At 35.1% G+C, this 19,410-nt stretch overlaps 1 protein-coding gene across 1 annotated transcript; it reads right to left on the minus strand.

Annotated features, from left to right (window-relative positions):
- Positions 1-968: 968 nt before the first annotated feature.
- Positions 969-6,434, minus strand: LOC113228201. Its single transcript, XM_026461445.1, has 4 exons — positions 6,225-6,434; positions 3,394-3,600; positions 2,215-2,397; positions 969-1,656 (listed from the first exon to the last, which is right to left on the minus strand). The coding sequence occupies exons 1-4, from the start codon at positions 6,391-6,393 to the stop codon at positions 1,127-1,129; spliced, it is 1,089 nt and encodes a 362-aa protein (XP_026317230.1). The 5' UTR covers positions 6,394-6,434; the 3' UTR covers positions 969-1,126.
- Between the last annotated feature and the right edge of the window lie 12,976 nt (positions 6,435-19,410).

The raw sequence follows: 19,410 nt of genomic DNA on the forward strand, positions 1-19,410 counted from the left end.
AGCCCAAGGGACGTGGTAGATCCCGCCTCACGTGGGTATACCTTATTAATAAAGATCTGCGAAAGCAACAGTTAAGACTATAGACGACTCAGGACAGACTGTCTTGGAGAAAGATGACCAGAAGGGCCGACTCCAAATAAACAGGAACAAGGCCAGGCCAAAGAAGAAAGATTGACCTAGTTTAAAGCGTATTACATAAATATAAATTGATTTATTATATTAGATTTATTAGATTTATTATAAGCAATATGAAATCGATCTTTAAAAAAATAAGCTTTGTACAAATTCTTTACTGTTATTAATAGTTTTAACAAACTAATGTGGATACAGTTATAGGCAAACACGGCGCAATGTAAAACTAGCGAAACATCTAAAATACCTTTTATCTTAAATTCTTAAAATGTCTATTATCATACATTGTAGCTTAGATTATATAAACACTTTAAAAAAACAAGGTACATTACACGTTAATGACTTGTCCTTAAGAATACGACACTCTTTATTCAAATACATACGTAGGTACGCCTCCAGAGGTGATAGATGGTAGGGAACCAGAACGTTTTTTATTGGCAGTAATAATAAGCCCCTGACCCCGGCCGACTGTACATTGGCGGGAATACGGCGGTATTCTCTCATTCAAAAATTCAACATTAATCTTTTAGGCCAAGGGAGAGGCGAGAGTCTAAAACAGATAGATAATAATAATATGTGCCAGATAACCTCACTAATTGCCTGGTCTCAAACTAGGGAATTCCCTGTACTATAAGTAACAGAGTAACGGAATTCATTCTGGAGCATTCCCCAGAACACACCAGAACTGATTTAGAAAAGTGAAAAACCGGGAATCGAACCCGGGACCTCCGCATACAGCGCGTTTGCGCGAATGTAGGCCAACGAGATCATCTCAATAATCAGCTCACTGTTTATTTTTGTGTCTAGCTTTTTGTTTTTTTACTAGAAATAAGCACACGTATATCCACAATATGACCTGCATGAAAGTAAAAAGACGCCTGTTCAATTTAATTTTAAAGAAAATTGAAAGAAATTATAGAAAATTCAATCATTTTCTAGTTTGTTTCAAGCTGATTTCTAATTGTCTTTGCAAACGTATTAACGCTAGATCAAATTAAGTTTCATTATATACAGTATTATAAACCAACTCCTGTATTTTCATTCTCAACATCAATTTCTTAGCAGGTCCTAGCTTCCTTACGTGTGGTAATAAACTGTTGAAGAATCCTACATCTTCATCCTTAGTTATCGCTTCAGGATCACCAAGTTCGTGGCCATTTCCAACGCTCTTTTGCCCTTCATCATCATCGTCATAAAAGTCAGTCTCCATAATTACAGGTTTCGTGTCAAATTCGTCAAACTCATCATCTTTGACACTTGCATTGACTGTGTCTTCATCAACTGCAGTGGATTCAGGTACATAATAACTTGCGCCTTGATCATTATGATCGTCATCGTGATGATGATCATCATAATCTTGGCTGAACGTGTCGTCCTGACCTTGGAGGTCAGGGCCTTCGTAATCGTTGAATTGGTTCGTTAAGAATTGTAGTTTTGGCAAAAATTCCCATTCTGAATCATGTTTGCGGACCTCCTTTCGTGCTTGATCTCGAAGATATTTCCATTTGAGTCTGGCTTCGTCCCCTGAAATTATATGGAAAGTTTATTTAAAAGCCAAATAGTCGTTTTTAAAATTGGTGATCATCATAGACGTCCCAACTGCTGGGCATGGGTCTTCTCTTTGGCGAGGGTTTAGGCCATTGTCCGCCACGCTGGCCTAATGCGGGTAGAGGACTTCTTACGTTATCCGAGGGTTGTGAACCTTCTTCAACGAGCAGGTTTTGTCACTAAGTTTTCCTTCGCCGTAAAACTCATGATAATTTTCAAATTAAATGTCGCACATTTGGTGTCGTAAATTCTGAAACCACTCGAAATGAGAGTCCGGATTCGAACCCACGGTCTCTGCTCGAGGGGCAGTAGGGCAAATCATTAGGCAGCACGGTTCTTTCTTTTCGAATCTAAATTGCGTTATATTTGGTTTTTTAAATTAACCAACGTTTCAGGTTTTCAGGCTCACGGCTGACTAAGACAAAAAACAGATATAAATCATATCGAGTTCTTAGGTTTTCGCGATTGTTACACATAGGAAATGAAACTATTTTACTGTATATTATTAAATTAATATAATAAATTGATACTCACGGGTAACTCCTAACTCCAACGCAATTTCCTTCCAGCTCTCATCCAATTTGTACCAATTGTGGTGCCCCTTCAACTGTCTGTTCCATATGATCTCCCTCGTCCGAACGAGGTCTATTAGTTTGTCCATATCCACGTCTATCGTTCGACGTTTGTTCATTAGTAACTTTTTACGCATTGTGTAACCTAAAATTAAAAAAAAACAATAATTATTATGAATAAATCGAACTATTATTATTATACGTGGGGCGCACCGTAAGTTCCGAAATGAATGAGAAAAAAATACTATAAATGGGCAGAAATGAATTTATTGTTTCTCAAAATATTCTCGTTAGCGTTAATGCACTTTTTTAATACAAATGAACCAATTTTGAAAACATTTATGCCACTACTCCGTGACAATCTCTGAAACATATTTTTCATACTCTTCGACAGCCTCTTCAGGTGATGAAAATCGTTAACCGCGTAACTAGTTCTTAATTTTTGGAAATAAATAAAAGTCACAAGGTGCCAGGTCGGGACTGTACGCGGGATGGCTCACAAGGTCAACGTTGTTCACATTCAAAAATTCATTAGTCTGTCTGGCCGTGTGAGAACTGGCAGTATCGTGGTGCAAGATGACACGGCGTTTACGGTTATTTTTACGGAGTTTGTCAATAACTTCCGGCAAACAAATGGCCGTGTACCAATCTCTATTCACGGTACAACGATTCTCCAAAGCAACAGTAGCCATGTGTCCAGTTTTATTATATTATTATATGGATGTTTACAAACTAACAGATAATGAACAAAAAAGAAAGTTGGCGAAGTGTTTATTGGAGGTATCGATATAATAATGTCCTTATACTTGACCAAAATTATAAGTTTTTAAAATTAAAGAATATTTTTTATGTTTCTTATGTTAAATGATCAAATTTTTTGAGATTTTTATGTAAATAAGTCTTTAATGGAATAGATTTGTCCATCTCTTAGCTATGACATTATCTTACCTTTAAATGTATGTCATAATATCGAGTAAGTGTAAATCTTAGAGCGATATACGCGATACAGTAGCGATACAGACGTTAATCATCTACCTTTACACACACGTGCGCGATTTTAAACAGCGATGCAAACGCGCGACTGTATCACACGTCGCCGTGTGCAACTACTCTTAATAAATAGTTGTAATACGAAACCTACCTAATTTCGGTGTTTTAATGGACTCGTCCAAGGAGTTAAAGACCTCATCGGCTGTATCTACATCTCCGTCCTCGTCCTCGGCCAGGAACTGATTGTGAATGAAGCTTAGTTTCTGGAAATGCGGCCATTCGGATTCGTTCGGGTTTTTCTTTATTTCTTTCCGACATTGGTCTTTGAGATTCTTCCATCGCTTCCTGCAGTTTATGCCTGGAAATGTCAGAGCTTGGATTAGCCGCAGTTTTGTTTCTTTGGTTGGTAGTGTTAGTGTTTAAGAACAAGGATTTTAGTGTGCGTACACTTTCTAATTACATTTTAAAAAGCTGTCGAGTTTCCATAGATAATATGGAACTTCAGTACTAACTGCGCACCTCCTTAATGTGAATATTACTTCGTATTTCGATACTTCGGGGAAGAAAGAGCTTAAAGTGAATTTATTCCAAAAAAGAGTTAGGCAGCGACCATGGACCTCCACCTGCTACACTACAGACAAACCTCCTTCGCCTCTGTCTGTCTCTTCATAATATCATCAGTTTATTCTTGTTATTTTAACCCGGCCTTTTCTAAGGACATCCTCACGCCTCCATTCACATTCGCTCTATTTTGTGATGTCAATCAACCAACATTTCTTTCTACGTGACCAAACCATCGAAGCATCTCCCTCACTATCATGATCCTACCTGTCTACTCAGAATGTAGTTCTTCGCCAGAAAGGTTATTTTATATTAACACCGTTGTTATTCAGGGTTATTCATAAAATAACTAATAACCCCGTAGGATTGTATTACTAACATCATAAACAAAGTTTTGTTCCATGAGTCAAAATCAAATAATCATTTATTCCATATGTAAAATTTATACAATTGAAAACGTAACTTTTGAAGCTACTGCTCGTTCACTACGCTAACTTCCCTGAGAATAACGAGCAAGAAACTCTAGGGATTGCTCTTTTCAAATAAACTATGAATCGTACTTGTGTGGAATCTAGACTCATGTTGTCTTACCATACATCTTTGTCTAACACGTAGTCTAAAATTTTGTAATATTAGTTTTAAACTTAGAAAATGATAATGATGAGACTTATTTTACTTTCATATAAAAATAAACACATTTAAAATAAGAGATGGCTCTGAACGCGATAACTTTGTGCAAAACGCGGGAGTCGTCGGAGAAGACGTTTGCACGTTTTGAACTAATCCCCTACAACCAAATCCAGGTGTAAAAAGTGTTAGATAGTACAAAAAAACTTAAAAGCATCTGTTTGGTAAATTTATTACGTTTTGTCAAAAGTCACGGAAAAGTTACATATACGTTTTTTTTTTAATAAAATATAAGCGTGCAGTTGACCTCCAACTCACCTGATGGAAAGTGACGATGAGATCGACGATGGAGCATGCACACCTAAATAATGCCTATTCACTCTCGCCTTGAAAAGGCCCAAGTTCAGGGAACAAGTCTGCAGGCAGGGTATTGCACTCCATAGCCGTTCGCCATACAAATGTGAAGGCGTAACGCTTCGTGCGAATCTTTGGAATGTCCACAACATAGGGGTGGAACCCAAACCTACGCTTAGTCCCCCGGTGATGGAAAGGGGAAGACGAAATTAATTCGTGTAATTCCATCGCACACTCTCCGTGATATATCCTGTAAAATACCGATAAGCAGGCAACTTTACGTCAGTAATCTAGGTTGTTAGTATTTCAAAAATAGCACCGTTTAAATAAAAAATATATAAACTAATCAGCACATAGTACTAAAAAATCGACTTCAAAAGTCATTCATCCCTTAGTTTGCCACCCTTAGCGGTGGAATATTTCTTGAAACTTAAATGGAACCATTACTGAGGTATCCTCTTTCCAACAAAAAAATACTCGTCAAAACGGTTCACAAATGATAGCATAACACACATACAAAAAAGATGCAGTCGAATTCAGAACCTCCTCCTTTTTTGAAATCGGTTTAAAAAGTTTATAAATCGAATGTCACTAGTCCTCCAAAATGTGTAGTTTGGTGTTTAGGCCCTTTCTTCCCCGGTGTATAGATTTATTTACTTCTTTATTCTGTTTGTGCCCAACTTAAAGTACGTATTTCCTGTAACTTTTTTCCGCGTGGAATTCAATGTAATAACGTTAAATATATAGTACAACACGCTATAGGTATTCTAAAGTCTAAGCCAATGTAAGCCTCTTAATGATATCGTTGTAAGGAAAACAATGAATTCCTTATTAAAGCATTATTTACGTAGTGGAAACCGGACAAGGCCGCCAGACGACATAGTTTCAATTGACTACCTACTGAAAAAGGTAATCTAACTGCATCAAGCGAAAAAGACTACGACAGCAGAAAGGGATCAATGCGCGATGGTTTTATAATTTTACGCATAATTTCTTAAGATAAATTGTTATGATGATTTCAATTATGCGAACAATTTGTAAAAAGAGTGCTGGATTAATAAGCACCAGGTTTGATTCCCGGTAGGACCAATTTAAGAAATTAACTTTTTGAAGTGTTCCCGTAGTTTCCCGGAGTAAATTCCGTCGCTCATAGCGCAGAGAATTCTCTACTTTTGGTGAGATTATTTGGTATATTAATATTATTTAATGTAATCTACTTATTAACAAGGTAACTACACGTTAGTTACTAATTATGATTTGCGTTTGTAACAGAATTAAGTACTAAAAGCAACAAACGAATTTTGAAACGAAAACAACCGGCGTTTTCCAAACATATTTTCCAGCGCGCTGTTTCAAACCAAAACAAACATATCAAAGATGGCGGCCCGTCCGGCCATTAACCTTCACAATCGCTCGGGGAAACGCTATACACGTACTTACTAGTTGTGCCGACTTCCGCTGCTACTTCGTTCCAATACCGCTCCAGTTTGAATCTGTTTCTGTGGCCTCGGTAGTTTTTGTCCCATAAACATTCTCTTGCTTGGACAGCGGCGATTAGCTTGTCCATATTTTTAGCTCGAACGCCTTTTTGCTTTTTGGGTGGGGTCATGATGGCGGCGAAAGCGTCAGCGAGTGGTGACAGCGACGCGCGGCGTGAGACTGAGCGAACGAGCGGGTCGCGCCCCACTGCGCAACGCTTCCCGCTCCCGCGCTCGCTTCGGCCTATCGCTGTCTTTCTCGCTCACCGCCAGTCGCCTCGCTCCCCTCTCCGCGACGCGTCTACAAGAGCCGACGAGTAATCCGCTCTCTTAACAGGCAACTCTTGTCAACATAACCACTTTTTACAACTCATCATACATTGCTTTTCTTCTTTACTCTCACTACACAGTGAATTCAATACTCCCGTTTTAAACACGCAATGTTGAACAAACATAGATAACTTTAGAAGACTGTAGAGAATAACGTGGTGAATATTATAGCAGTGTAGGGTTCGGAACAATAGCCGGCGTGGCAGCGATTTAAACGAGTATGACAACGTGTCTGGGTTTTGTTTCTGCCTACAGACGTTCAATATAAATTAAAAAGCAATGACTGACTAATAGAAAATATGTTTGTTTAACAACAGATCCACAAAGAAATCGAATCAATAAATAGGTTACGTCGAGAAGTAGAGATATATAGAAAAGCACAGTGCCGTAACAATATTTGTAACATGAGTAACAATAATACTAGGAGATCGATTATTGCATTGAATGCTATATAACTGACTAGCGAAAGCTTATTTTGAATTAATTATATCATTTTAAAGTCTCAGAGCATAGAAGTTTCCTGACATAATCATTTTCAAACAAAATAAAATTAGTATATTAAATAATTAAATTACATTTCCGCTCTAAGTAACGACTATGATGATATAGTGTCGAGTGAAAGCGATAGCTGGATTACTAAATAAAATATTATGAAAACAAAAATAATATCATATTAACAACTTAACAACACTATTAACGTTATCAACTTTTAAATAAACAACCTATTAAGAAACCACACACCGTACAAAAAAGATATCAATATTACCGTTGACATGTTGACACTATGAATGGAGAGAATTCGTGTCATTGTAATATGTTCTACTTTTGTAGATAGTAAAATTACTTAAGTATCAACTAATATCTTTATTAATAAACGAGCGTTATTCGAGTCTATTTTTATTTTATTATATTCGGGTTAACAACAGTACATTGTCCAAATAGATTGAAAGTAATTATGGTTTCAAATACAGTAACGGCGTTTGCCGTAAAATTTAACATTAGATTATGATAGTACGGGGTACCCCGTTTCGCTATAGGGATCTCTACTGGCTTGAGGGCGCATTTATTTGATACGAAAAATTGATTGAAGTACGTAAATATTCCAAAGTTATTATAAAACTAGTGTACTAAAGAAAGTATTTAGAACCTCTAAAATTTAACTCTAATGATCTCACGATATGTAACGAGTGAGGATGAATGGATGAATGAGTGTTTATAAGTTGCGTGTGCTACTGAATAGGTGTATCGTAAGTATGGTGTGTTTTAGGTGTATGGTATGTAATGTGCTTCTCTATAAGGGAAGTATGAACAACGTACTGACAAAATTGTACATTTACAAACATTGTACGTTATATATTGAATCAATATAAGCACTACAGTAAGACAAATAGTATTTTGTGCGATGCTTTTTAAGTACCTACTGACAATGAAAGGGTTAACCACATATCGCAATAATGACTATTAAAAAAGAATGTATTGTCCAAATAAGTGAATATATCTCCTCTGAGTAGCGAGTGTTAATTTACATCATTTAACTCTTTCCACGTAGTTGTGAATTAATACGAAACTTGATGAGCGGACAAACGTCAAAACGGCCATCTCCTGTAACGGTCTTATTTTCATTGTCGATATTTGCATTTATTTAAAGTTAAACTTACCATTTTCCGTATAAAGTCGGCTGTTTTCACAGGCAGTAGAGCACAAATGAACATTTTAATTTAGCACTTCACAATTTTTGTATTTTAATCAATCACATATTCATTCAATTTAAAATCTGTGAAAAAAATATTTCTTTTACGTAGACGTTTTTGAATGAAATTTCAAATTATATTAATCTTGTATTCAAGTCAACATCATCTTCATGATAATTTGAGCAAAGCAAATTTGTCTACAGGGTGAATTTGTCTTTGTGTTAAGAGTCTATATAACCTCATATGGCATTGGTTGATGCCGCATTACAGTGAAACTGTTGAATCGATCACTTTAGAAAAAATATGTAGTAAAATTGAGGATATGCACTGTTAGTATACGGTGTGAGAACGAGTTATTTATATATTAAATCCTTTTTTATGCAGCCTACAACCAGCATAAATGCGAACTTTAAGAGCATGAGATTTAAGAGTGAAAACTATATTATAACATTGCCGCTTGATAATATGGGTAGACGGCGCTAATCTTAAACAAAAAGGAATAGCCATACAAATCTGTGAAATAAGCGCCATCTAGTTGATCTGTTTGTTATCACTAGAAATTAGAATAGCTTTGATGAATTGCAGGCAGGCTGTGGTTGCTGTTTTGACAGATTACAATAGTGAGGACAAATCTCAATTCATTATCGAAAAAAATGTATACAAATGCGAGACGCATCTATAACTTTTTAGATTTATAACTAGTATTGCAAGGGGTAGCTGATTATAAAGTTTTAATAAAACGAAAATAAAAATGTTTACTTAACACATTTCTTATTAGATTTCATTTTCAAAAATTTTGAAAAACAAATGCCGAGTTGTGTCGTAAAATTATGCATTCCATAAATTTCATTGCAAGTCACTATTGATAACAATGTACAGCAATTAGCTCCTTCAACGTAGTTATTTAATACGAAACTTGATGAGCGGAGAAACTTCAAAACGGCCATCATAAGCGTCCTGGTACTGTAGTTACAAAAATAGCTATTTGGTAATCGTCGCGACATTAGGTGGACCAACAGGTACTAAATACCGACTACGCTGTATTGTATCGCGATTAGCAGAGTTCTTGAGTTATTGGTCCATGATAATAATTATAACAAATTGTAGTAGGAGCATTTTCATCGCCGAACAATAAATACAGTAGAAGTGGTTAGTTACCGCCTGACGCGTGCCAACTATAGGTCTCAAAAGACCTACTTCAGCTCACTCTGCCATTTTCGCTTTGTATGGTATGGTCATTATTTCGTGCAAATTCTCTAAAATCCTAAAAAAATGCCTATACAAAAATTGGCAATTTTCCAAAAAAAAAATCCGGAAAAATATATTTATATTTATATATTTATCGACATTTTTTGTTACAAAAAGCGAAAGTAAATACTCTCTTCTTTTTTAACGACTTTAAAAAACGAAGAGGTTCTCAATTCGACCATATATTTTTTTTATATGTATGTTACCCGATAACTCCGGTATTTGTGAACCGATTTTGATGATTCTTTTTTGTTGGAAAGAGGGTACGTCCATAGTGGTCCCATTAAATTTTGAAGAAAATCATCCACCTCTAAGGGTGGCTGTTGACACACGAAGATTCATTTTTATAAATAGCGCCTAAATTTTATTATAAGAACCAATTATTTTAATGGTTGATTTTAATTTCCAATTATAGGCGTATTTCTCTCTCAATATACTTTGAGTAGTGAGAACCGATTTTTATTATCTCCTATGTCAAGTCCCGTATACTGGCGAACTAGGGGTTGAATCCGGGTTTGCTTTCCGGTAACCGATTTCAATAAAACTTGGCAAATAGATGTAATTCCACGTACTTTTGAGGTCGGTTTTTTTAGTACTCTGTAGTGAGATTATTGGAGAACTAAATTAATAATTCCAATTCATCGTCGTTCAGCAATTAACCGCTAGATGGCAGCACATTGTTAGAAATTTCAATATAATAATAATAATAATAACGCACACACTCAACATAGCCCCGCACTAGGGAAACTCTGTGTCGCGGGTGCCATGGACACACACATAGACAACCACAAATAAATATAGGCCATACAAATATTTCTCCCGGCCCGGGAATCGAACCTGGGGCCTCTGCGTGGCAGTCCGGCATGGTAACCGTTCGGCCACTGAGGCAGTTGTATATACAATATATTACCTAAACGTCGTAACTTGCAATAATATGTTATTTATGTGTAATTGCTTGCAATAATATATTTATACATATTTCCACGATGTACCAACAGGGTAAAGTTTAATAGCATTGACGATCCAGAATTTGTTATTTCATTTTAAATTTGGAACTACGACCAGTCAATATTAAGATTTTATAGTGTTTCAAATTAAGAATGTGTGATTGTAGGCGACATCGGTCCTGATAGCAAGTCGAGGCTTAAAGCACTTGCACTTTTTTTCTTCATGATTTTCAAAAAAACAAATTAATGTCTTGGTATAAAATCTGGCAGAATGACTAATTTACCCTTAGCTTGTCCCGACAGACGAAAAATTTTACAATTGCACAAGCTAAATACTAAGGGAGGACTGCTTTATTCTCAGCTTGCAAACAATATGGTTTTAGTATGTACTGGTAAGACTTTAATTTCGCTGATCGCACTTAATGTATTTAATGTTCTTAAAATAGTTGGCTGTCTTATTCAAACTGTGTATAGTTAGCAAGTCGTAAATTGATAGTAAAACTGAAGTTTATGAATAGCTGTCCATTTCAATTGATGGGTCATAAATAGTAATAGGTTTTGATAAATAAATATACAACAAGTTCTTAAGTTTTGGCGATTGTTACACATAGGAAATGAAACTATTTTTTGGGATCTATCGTGTTATTTTTTTTAAACAACTCAACTTTTTAGGCCTGTTACAGGGGCGGCTACTCTCGATCTTCGTCCGCCATCCGTCCGAAACAATTACTGTGAAATAAGTAATATTCGACAAAATTAAAAGACAAGTATCCAGTATGAAGCTTCATTCGCATCACGCGTCTTTTCATTTGGTCTAGTATTGCTTATTTGGCAGTAATTATTTCGGACGGATGTCGGACGGAGATCGATAGTAGACCCCCAGATCCCATGGTCATGGATAACAAAATACTCGTACTACTTAATAAAATAATATAAAATTGAAGCAATTTTTTTCCATCCAAATGGCATATAACTATTTGCTTTTTAACAGCGTGACCCTGATACGGAGGAGAAATTAATAACTATTGTACCTAATTATAGTGAAAAATAGGTTGGTTTGCATTAAAATTAGAAATAACTGGTTTGTGACTTTACCGTCTCAGTCAACCATGACCACGGGGCCTGATGATCAGGTCACACGGGGGCCGCCGCGGAAACGGTCCGGGTGCGGGAATTTTCGTAATGTACGTGTTCATAATGTGAACCCTGCCACACTGAAACGCGCGCCGAATTGTTGGTTAGTTTGAAAAAACAAATATAAGTGATTTTTATCTGACAAAGTAGTTTTATTTCCAACGTAGCAATGTAGCAAAATAGCTCCAATTAATATATGAACAAATCCTGTAATACTTGTAATAACTTTGGTTATCTATTTCAAATTCTCGTGTCTAAATAAATAAATAATACATATTAAATAACATCACACACGTTACTCTAATCCCAAAGTAATGAACTAAAGCACTTATGTTATGGAAATCGTAAACAACGACGCCGAGCGACGGTACGACAAACACTCATTCCCGAGACAATATAGAAAATTTAGTTTTCCTACATAGAGCCGGCCGGGTATCGCACCTGGGATCTCAGAGATGTGGACATCACGAAAACCGGTGTGCAATCCATTCTACCACGCAAATCTTAAAAAAAATTATTAAGAATGTTTGAACATACATTACTTAGCATCTTTTTTTATGAAATTTGCTTTTAACGGGACGTGACATGCAAACGACACGCTTAACAGTTGCAATGCCACTCAGAGCTTTAATTGAAAATATCTAGGGGATCCATTGCGCCCGTCACCCTTTGACAAGTCCAATGTCCTTATAGTTTTACCAGCACCCTGACTCTTCAAAATCGGAACGCAGTAATGCTCACATTACTGCTTGGCGGTAGAAATAGATATGGTGGCAGTACTTCCTTGAACGAACTCTAACACAAAGAATTCTAATACTGTTACTAATACCTATGGACAAATTAGGTCTGGGGCCCTTAACATGTAATTTAAAAAAACTTAGAATCTCATTGTAACAACGTGAAATTTGATGTCAAAATTCAATACTGGCACCAACGTCAAATAAGTGATAAACTAAAAAGTCGTATAATTTGAAATTTCATAACGAATTTTTAATGAAAAAAATATTTACTTTCACTCACTACTGAACTACAGGTCCGAAGACCTGGATATAACCGGTAAAATAAACGTACTGGATTAAGAATTACCTTGCTCGTTCACAGTTGAAACGGTGACGTCACGTGAAGGTGGAAGAATGGTGACCATGATCCAGTTTAAAAGAAAAAATAAATACTACAAAACATTTTTTTTATAGTGAAGGTGTCATTTGTCATCAATCGTTATATGATAACATCAAGTATATAACCAGAAATAGAGACGAGATGTCATTTAATTTGTTTGATTCTATTCGAAACAATTGACGGGTGTCGTCAATTATTTCACTTCAAATCGACCAGTTTAATTGAACTTTGCTATAATCGACGAAAATTGCAAAATTGCATATTTTATATTTAATTACCGACAGAATGTGATTCCGTTTGTTTTGTAATTAGATGTTTTGCACTTTTTCCCACACCACCGAATATGTGAAAATCTTTATTACAATAAATACAGAGTATGTTTGGAATATACGGTGACGTACACACAGGTCAATTATTGGCGTTGTACTATTTCAGTTTCTAATTTGTAATTTCAGCGCAAACGAGAGTTGATATTTAAAAGTGATATATTTGCCTGATGAGTTGGTAGGGATGGATTTCGTTCCTTATTTCGTTTCTATTTCTGGTTAAATACTCGATGTATGATAATGACTTCTTCTCGGGTTTGTGTATCATGAAACCGCATTATACACATCATCATCAACCTCTTTTATATGTACCACTGCTGGGCTTAGGTCCCCAATGCGGTTTGGGACTTCACACTTTTTCCGAGGGTTGTGAACCTTCTTCGACGTGAGGATTTCATCACAATGTGACATAAATCATCGAAAAGCTCATATTAAATTCCGAGAAACTCAGAGGTAGGATTCGAACCTACGGCCACTGTTGGAGAGGCGGTAGATCAAACTATTGGGCTACCATGGTTTATTTTTTACGCGGTCTGTAATTACGAAATGGGGTTTCGCGCGATGAAAAAATTTAATAGTTACTCAGGTTACTTACGCCGTTTGATACACTGGTTAAGGTAAACTACCATTACAAAATGGGGACAAATGCGATGAAACTCTGACTCTGGTCACGTTGCATTGATCGTGGTCACTTTGCACTGCCCTTTTTGAGTCAGTCAATGTCCACGGCAATTTTAAAAGCATAGTATATGATCCTCCATCCGCTACGCTCCTATCTTTCACGTGCTCCTCTAGCATTCATTTTAACAACACCCTTTAATTTTTTACCAGCCTCCGTGGCCGAACGGTTATCATGCTGGTTTGCCACGCAGACGTCCCGAATTCGATTTCTGAGCCGGGAGAAATATTTGTATGGCCTAAATTTTTTTTCGCTCTTATGTTTGGGTGTAATTTGTGGTTGTCTATAAGCGTTCATGGCACCCGCGATACAGGGTTTCCCTAGTGCAGGGCTATGAGTGAGGGTCTATGAGTGTATGCGTTATTATTATTACTTCTATTCTTGGTACTTTTGATGTAACGAAAAAAAAAAGATTTTTTTTTATTAATTACATCCCCAATTTATTAAAAGTGTGGTTACCACTGTCAGCGCTTATTACGTTAAAGTATTATATTACTGTGAAGTGCAATACCAACACGTATTATATAAAACAACCTTTACTAAAGCTTAACTGTCATATAAGTCTGGCACATTAATGATGAATTTAGACAATTTTATTTAATTTCAAATTATTTAATTGTTTCCCCACGTTTGTATTTATTGATGCACATAAATATTCATACTCCTTTTCGAGAGATTTTTAGAGAGAAAGAGGATTTACTTATAACTTCAAAGTTGAAATACAGTCGGCAACATAGATATGTGGCGAGGAGTTTGAATGCAGTCGTCACTAATGCATAGCTCGTTAATCTATTTAAATGACTATTGTATGGCCAATATTATAATATACATTTATTTGGGCTGTACTTAAATTGAGTGTTGTACCCTTTCAAGAAATAATTAATTATTTTTTCTACTCTTGTACTTTAATCTGTTGATTATAATTTCATAAAACATATCTATCACAAACGCGGTCTTTTTTGATTTTTTGATCATGAACCAAAATACTATTGTCTATGGTTTCTGTAATATTTTTGTTTTGTATTAGTTTGTTTTCTATATTTATTAAAAATAAAAAGTTTATCTTCCGATGCGTTCCGAATTTGCACCTCATCAATTTTTATTTTTGCTTGTTCATACTTATAATTTTGTGTTATTAAGTGATTATTGAAATTATTTTAGTTCTTCGACGCATTAAAAAATAAACTATATAATATATATAAATTAATAAACGCAATTAGCTATCATCTACAATTTAATGTCAATAATAATTAGAATAAAATACACCAACGGATTTATATTACATAAATAAGTAATGTACGACAAATCGGGTACGTGAACGTGTCATTATCTTTTTTTTTTCATCGAAAGAAAGTTGCACCACAGTCCAACGTCAAGTTCGAATTTCAAAAACCTTTTCCACACTAGCGTGCAAAAAACGCTTTTGCGCGCAGATTTCTAATGACAAAGAAAGCCTTTCCGAGAAAGTAAGGTGAAAAAAAAATCATTTCTCGTAAATAATAATATAAAATAATAATAATAATAATAAACGCTATGGCTAAAAAGTCGTTGAAAACCAAATACTTCGATTCCGTGGCCTAATTGGCATAACGTATGGCACGGTTTGTTAGGAGACGTCGTCGGTTCGAATCTGGCCGATACGTAGGAACTTTTCTAAATGTTCGTTCTTTGTATTAATTGAAACAAACCAGTGGAGTAATTTCATAAAAAACTAATTGTTTATCAATTCAATAAAAAATTTTAATAATAAATAAATAAATTACAGCGTATCAGTTAACAATTGTCTCATTTTGTTCCACCTGTATATCACTGTCGAATGCAAAGGATTTAGAAGGAAATGTAATCTGAAATAAAATACATGTTCCGCAATAATACAACGTGTGTTGCGTACTAAATAGCGTAGACACAGAACATTTTGGATTTGTTTTAACTAAATTTAGAAAAGTGTCTCTTACTGTACTTCCCTATTACGGATGGAAATGTATGTTTACCGCATCCTTAGTGTTGGGCCACATCTATATAGGCCACATCTGTAAAATGACATTTCATTTAGTGACGGGAAATAGATGCCGATCCATAATAGCAAAACTTTAATTAATTTAATTGTATATTTTTTTGTTATTTTAAAATTAATGTTATTGCCAGCTAACAATAGTTACTTAGCTAGTAAAAATAAAAAAAATAAAAATAAAAATATTTTATTTCAGAGAATTGCAATCCATATTTCACATTTCAAATTATATTATATATTACTTAGTGTCTGATTGTGTATTTGAATTTTTTTTAGTTGTGGTGCTCTGTTTTTATGACAGAATATCAGCAAGGTCTATGTAATTACACAGTCCCCGAAATGCTGAGTCTTTGACTCACCTTTTTCACATGCTTTCTTTTGCTTATTTGTTTTAACTTTTTTTCTATTATTATTTTCGTATTTATTTTAAACTCTCGCCTCTCCCAAGGCCTAAAAAATTAATTTTGAATTTTTAAATTATTATTATTATTATTATTATTATTATTATTATTATTATATTTTCCTATTTTTTCTAATGTTTATTTTTTGTATTTATGAACGAATTATTTAATATTTTATATTTGTTTGTATTTCATAATGTATTACGCACGTCATATAAATACGATGTTATTTTATTTTATTGTTTTAAGTGCAATTATGAAATCAAAAACAAGCTCTGTTTGAATCTATTTCGTGGAGATCTTTATAATATTTACACTTCAGCTTCCGCTTCCACTTCCACTTCTGCATCCGCATCCGCTTCCGTTTCCATTTCTGCTAAGATTTACTTCTGACTTCTGTTTCCGTTTTTGTTTCCGTTATGTCAGTTTCGTTGCATCACTAGTATGCCATCGATACGATAAGAAGAACCTTTAGGCAAATATACACACGGTGACGATTTCCGTGACGGCTCTCGGCACGTTATCATGGTGACTAGAGGAAGCGTAACATCGCACCCATTTGGTGTAATAAGGCCACATCTGCTAAATGACAAATTTTCAAGAGATAGGTTTAAAACGATTTAAAAACTGTATAGGAACGAAATTAGTCGGATAAAGTTTTTAATTTTAAATAGGGGATTTATAAAATTTCACCCACACATAATTATTGTAGCTCACATTATTTTTATGATTTTCGTATGGTAAACTTTCGTATTTTTGATAAGATTTTTATTAATTCGAAAAACCGTATACATACGTTTGTTCACTTTTGTTAGGAAGAAGGCCAAATATAACAGAAACAACATTTGAAATGTTTTCAGTGGATCCAACGTCAACGTTCAGGGCATAAAGTTGGTAAAACTGTTCAGGTACCCAGACAAAAGGTGCCATCTTATAAAACACTGTACGGTACTCCCTTCATGATTCGTCAAAAACATTTGTCCTGTTGTGGAACTAAATAAATTTACTGTCTCCGTAGTTCCATCTTCGCACACAACGAAATCTTTCCCTAATTTTGCGGGTACATGCACGTCTTCAAGTTTTTTGAAGCTTATAAGCTTTCCAATTTTTTTCCGGTTATGTACAAATGGTACAAACTAAATCCGGAAAAATAGTTTCATTTCCTATGTGTGACAATCGCGAAAACCTAAGAACTCGACATGTACAAACTGTATTTCTTTGAAGAAAATTCGGGTATATCGCCAATATCGTTGGTGTCGCACTCCCTCTTCAATTTTATTCATTCTTTCATTCTCTTCATTTCAAAAATTTTTTCCACCTATCCAAAACCACAATTTTTGCTTACAATCATTGCGAACATGCGTAGAGAGACGATCGGAGTATTTGATAGATAGAGGAGTAATAGATATAGAAAGCATCTCGGTTCATACCTTGCCAACGTGATGTACCGTTATTGTTTTGTAAACTGAAGTTATATCGGTTCTTACCCCATACTATAGTCTCTTCCTTTTTGATTTAATGCAATTACCAATTCTTTGTTTGCCATCGCAACTTACGCAGGACAGGAAAAACTAGGAATGGTAATGTCATTTAAATGACTATGAAATACCCAGATCTTCTTACTAATCATAGATTTCTAAGTGGCCGACTCTTTAAAAAGTATTCTAACAGATAAAAATATTTTAATTATAGAATACAAGTGGAGTTGATTAATCGATGTGTAATCATGTCTTTAAACGTAATTAGTTTAGATGAATATCTGGGCATGGTCCTAAATTGACGGAAAGGTCTAAAAATACAAGATAGATTAAATACGAGATAGAGTAAATACAAGAGGTGGTCAATTCAAGAAATAATGAAGTCAAGAAGTGGTCCTTCTTAATTGTGGTCATTTCTCATTGTCGCCCTAACCCACCGAGAGGGAAATTGTATTCTTTGCCTTATTTTATTTTATATTTATTTTTATAAGCACTTGTGACGTCATCATCACAAGTGGCCTTAATAAAAGAATAGAACATGTGGGTTCACAAAAACATGTACAAAAAAAACTTACAGGAAATCACTACTTGCTAACTTAAAATATATGGTATCAATATACCTTACGCCTTAGAATAATAACGCATAGAAACCTAGCCCGCACACGCTAAGTGAGGCAAATTGTAGGACGCCCTAAGGGCTTACACGAGCGAGCGGGCTGTCAGTGCTCAAGGTCAAGTTGCACCGCCAGCAGCTCAAAAATTTTTGCTAAAAATGACGAAATGTGCGATAATTGGGTTTAAAAATAGATCAGACAAATATAAAATAGACACTAACATCACATTCCACAAGGAAGTAACGCGTTTCAACTTGTATTTTTATGTAAATATTCACTAAAACAGAAAATTAATTTCGTTGCAACAAAATACGAAAATGTTGCAAAGTAACGGGTTTTTTCTCCCCATTTTGCTATTCTGTTTCAAAATAATTATATTACGTAATTTTTTGAGAGTAGGCAATATCGCGACGGTTGCAAAATTTCTACAAATGTACACCGCCGCAACAACATTGTAGGGAATTTACGTTAGCTATTTTTACGAAATATATTTAGTATTTGCCTTCATTAGTTTCATGTGAAAAATCATTATTCTTGTTCATCATACACTCATTTAAAAAAATTGTCTTGCCCAGACTCAAAAGTTCTTAACTAAAATTATTTCAGTAAACTAACACTGACTAAAAAGTCATCGTCCGTTCTCCAAAATCGTGTATAAATAACTTTCAGGTTCAGGTTCTTAATTGTTATCGTGTACTTTTCATATAAACATACCCACAGATAATATCAGGCTATTTATATATTCAAATTCGATAGTCGCACTTCAACTCTCTTGTAGGTTTTTGTTCATATATGAGTTAAATAAAAATTGGGTAGTATTTAATAAGGTGCCTACAGATTTGCTCGACATTGTCGATCGACAGGGACGATTGAGAATTATAGACGTTTTCGAGGAGTTTTAGAGTGCTTATTACGAATGTAGCATTAATTTCTAAATCCAAGATGGTTGACAACAATTTTCAAAAATGTGTTTTTGGTAAACCATAAGGAAATGGCATGTATATCTGAATACAAGATGGGGGACAAGACTTCTAATTCTTCTTCTTCTAATTCTTTGCCATCTTGGATTTAGAAATATGTGCTATATTCGGAATGAGCAGCCCCTAATACCTTGAAAACGACACCCAACTTGCCATTATTCGAAAAATCGTGCCCGCCATCTTGGATTTA

This window comes from Hyposmocoma kahamanoa, unplaced genomic scaffold (genome assembly GCF_003589595.1).
Source record: "Hyposmocoma kahamanoa isolate Upper Pololo Valley unplaced genomic scaffold, ASM358959v1 224, whole genome shotgun sequence".
Lineage (NCBI taxonomy): Eukaryota > Metazoa > Arthropoda > Insecta > Lepidoptera > Cosmopterigidae > Hyposmocoma > Hyposmocoma kahamanoa.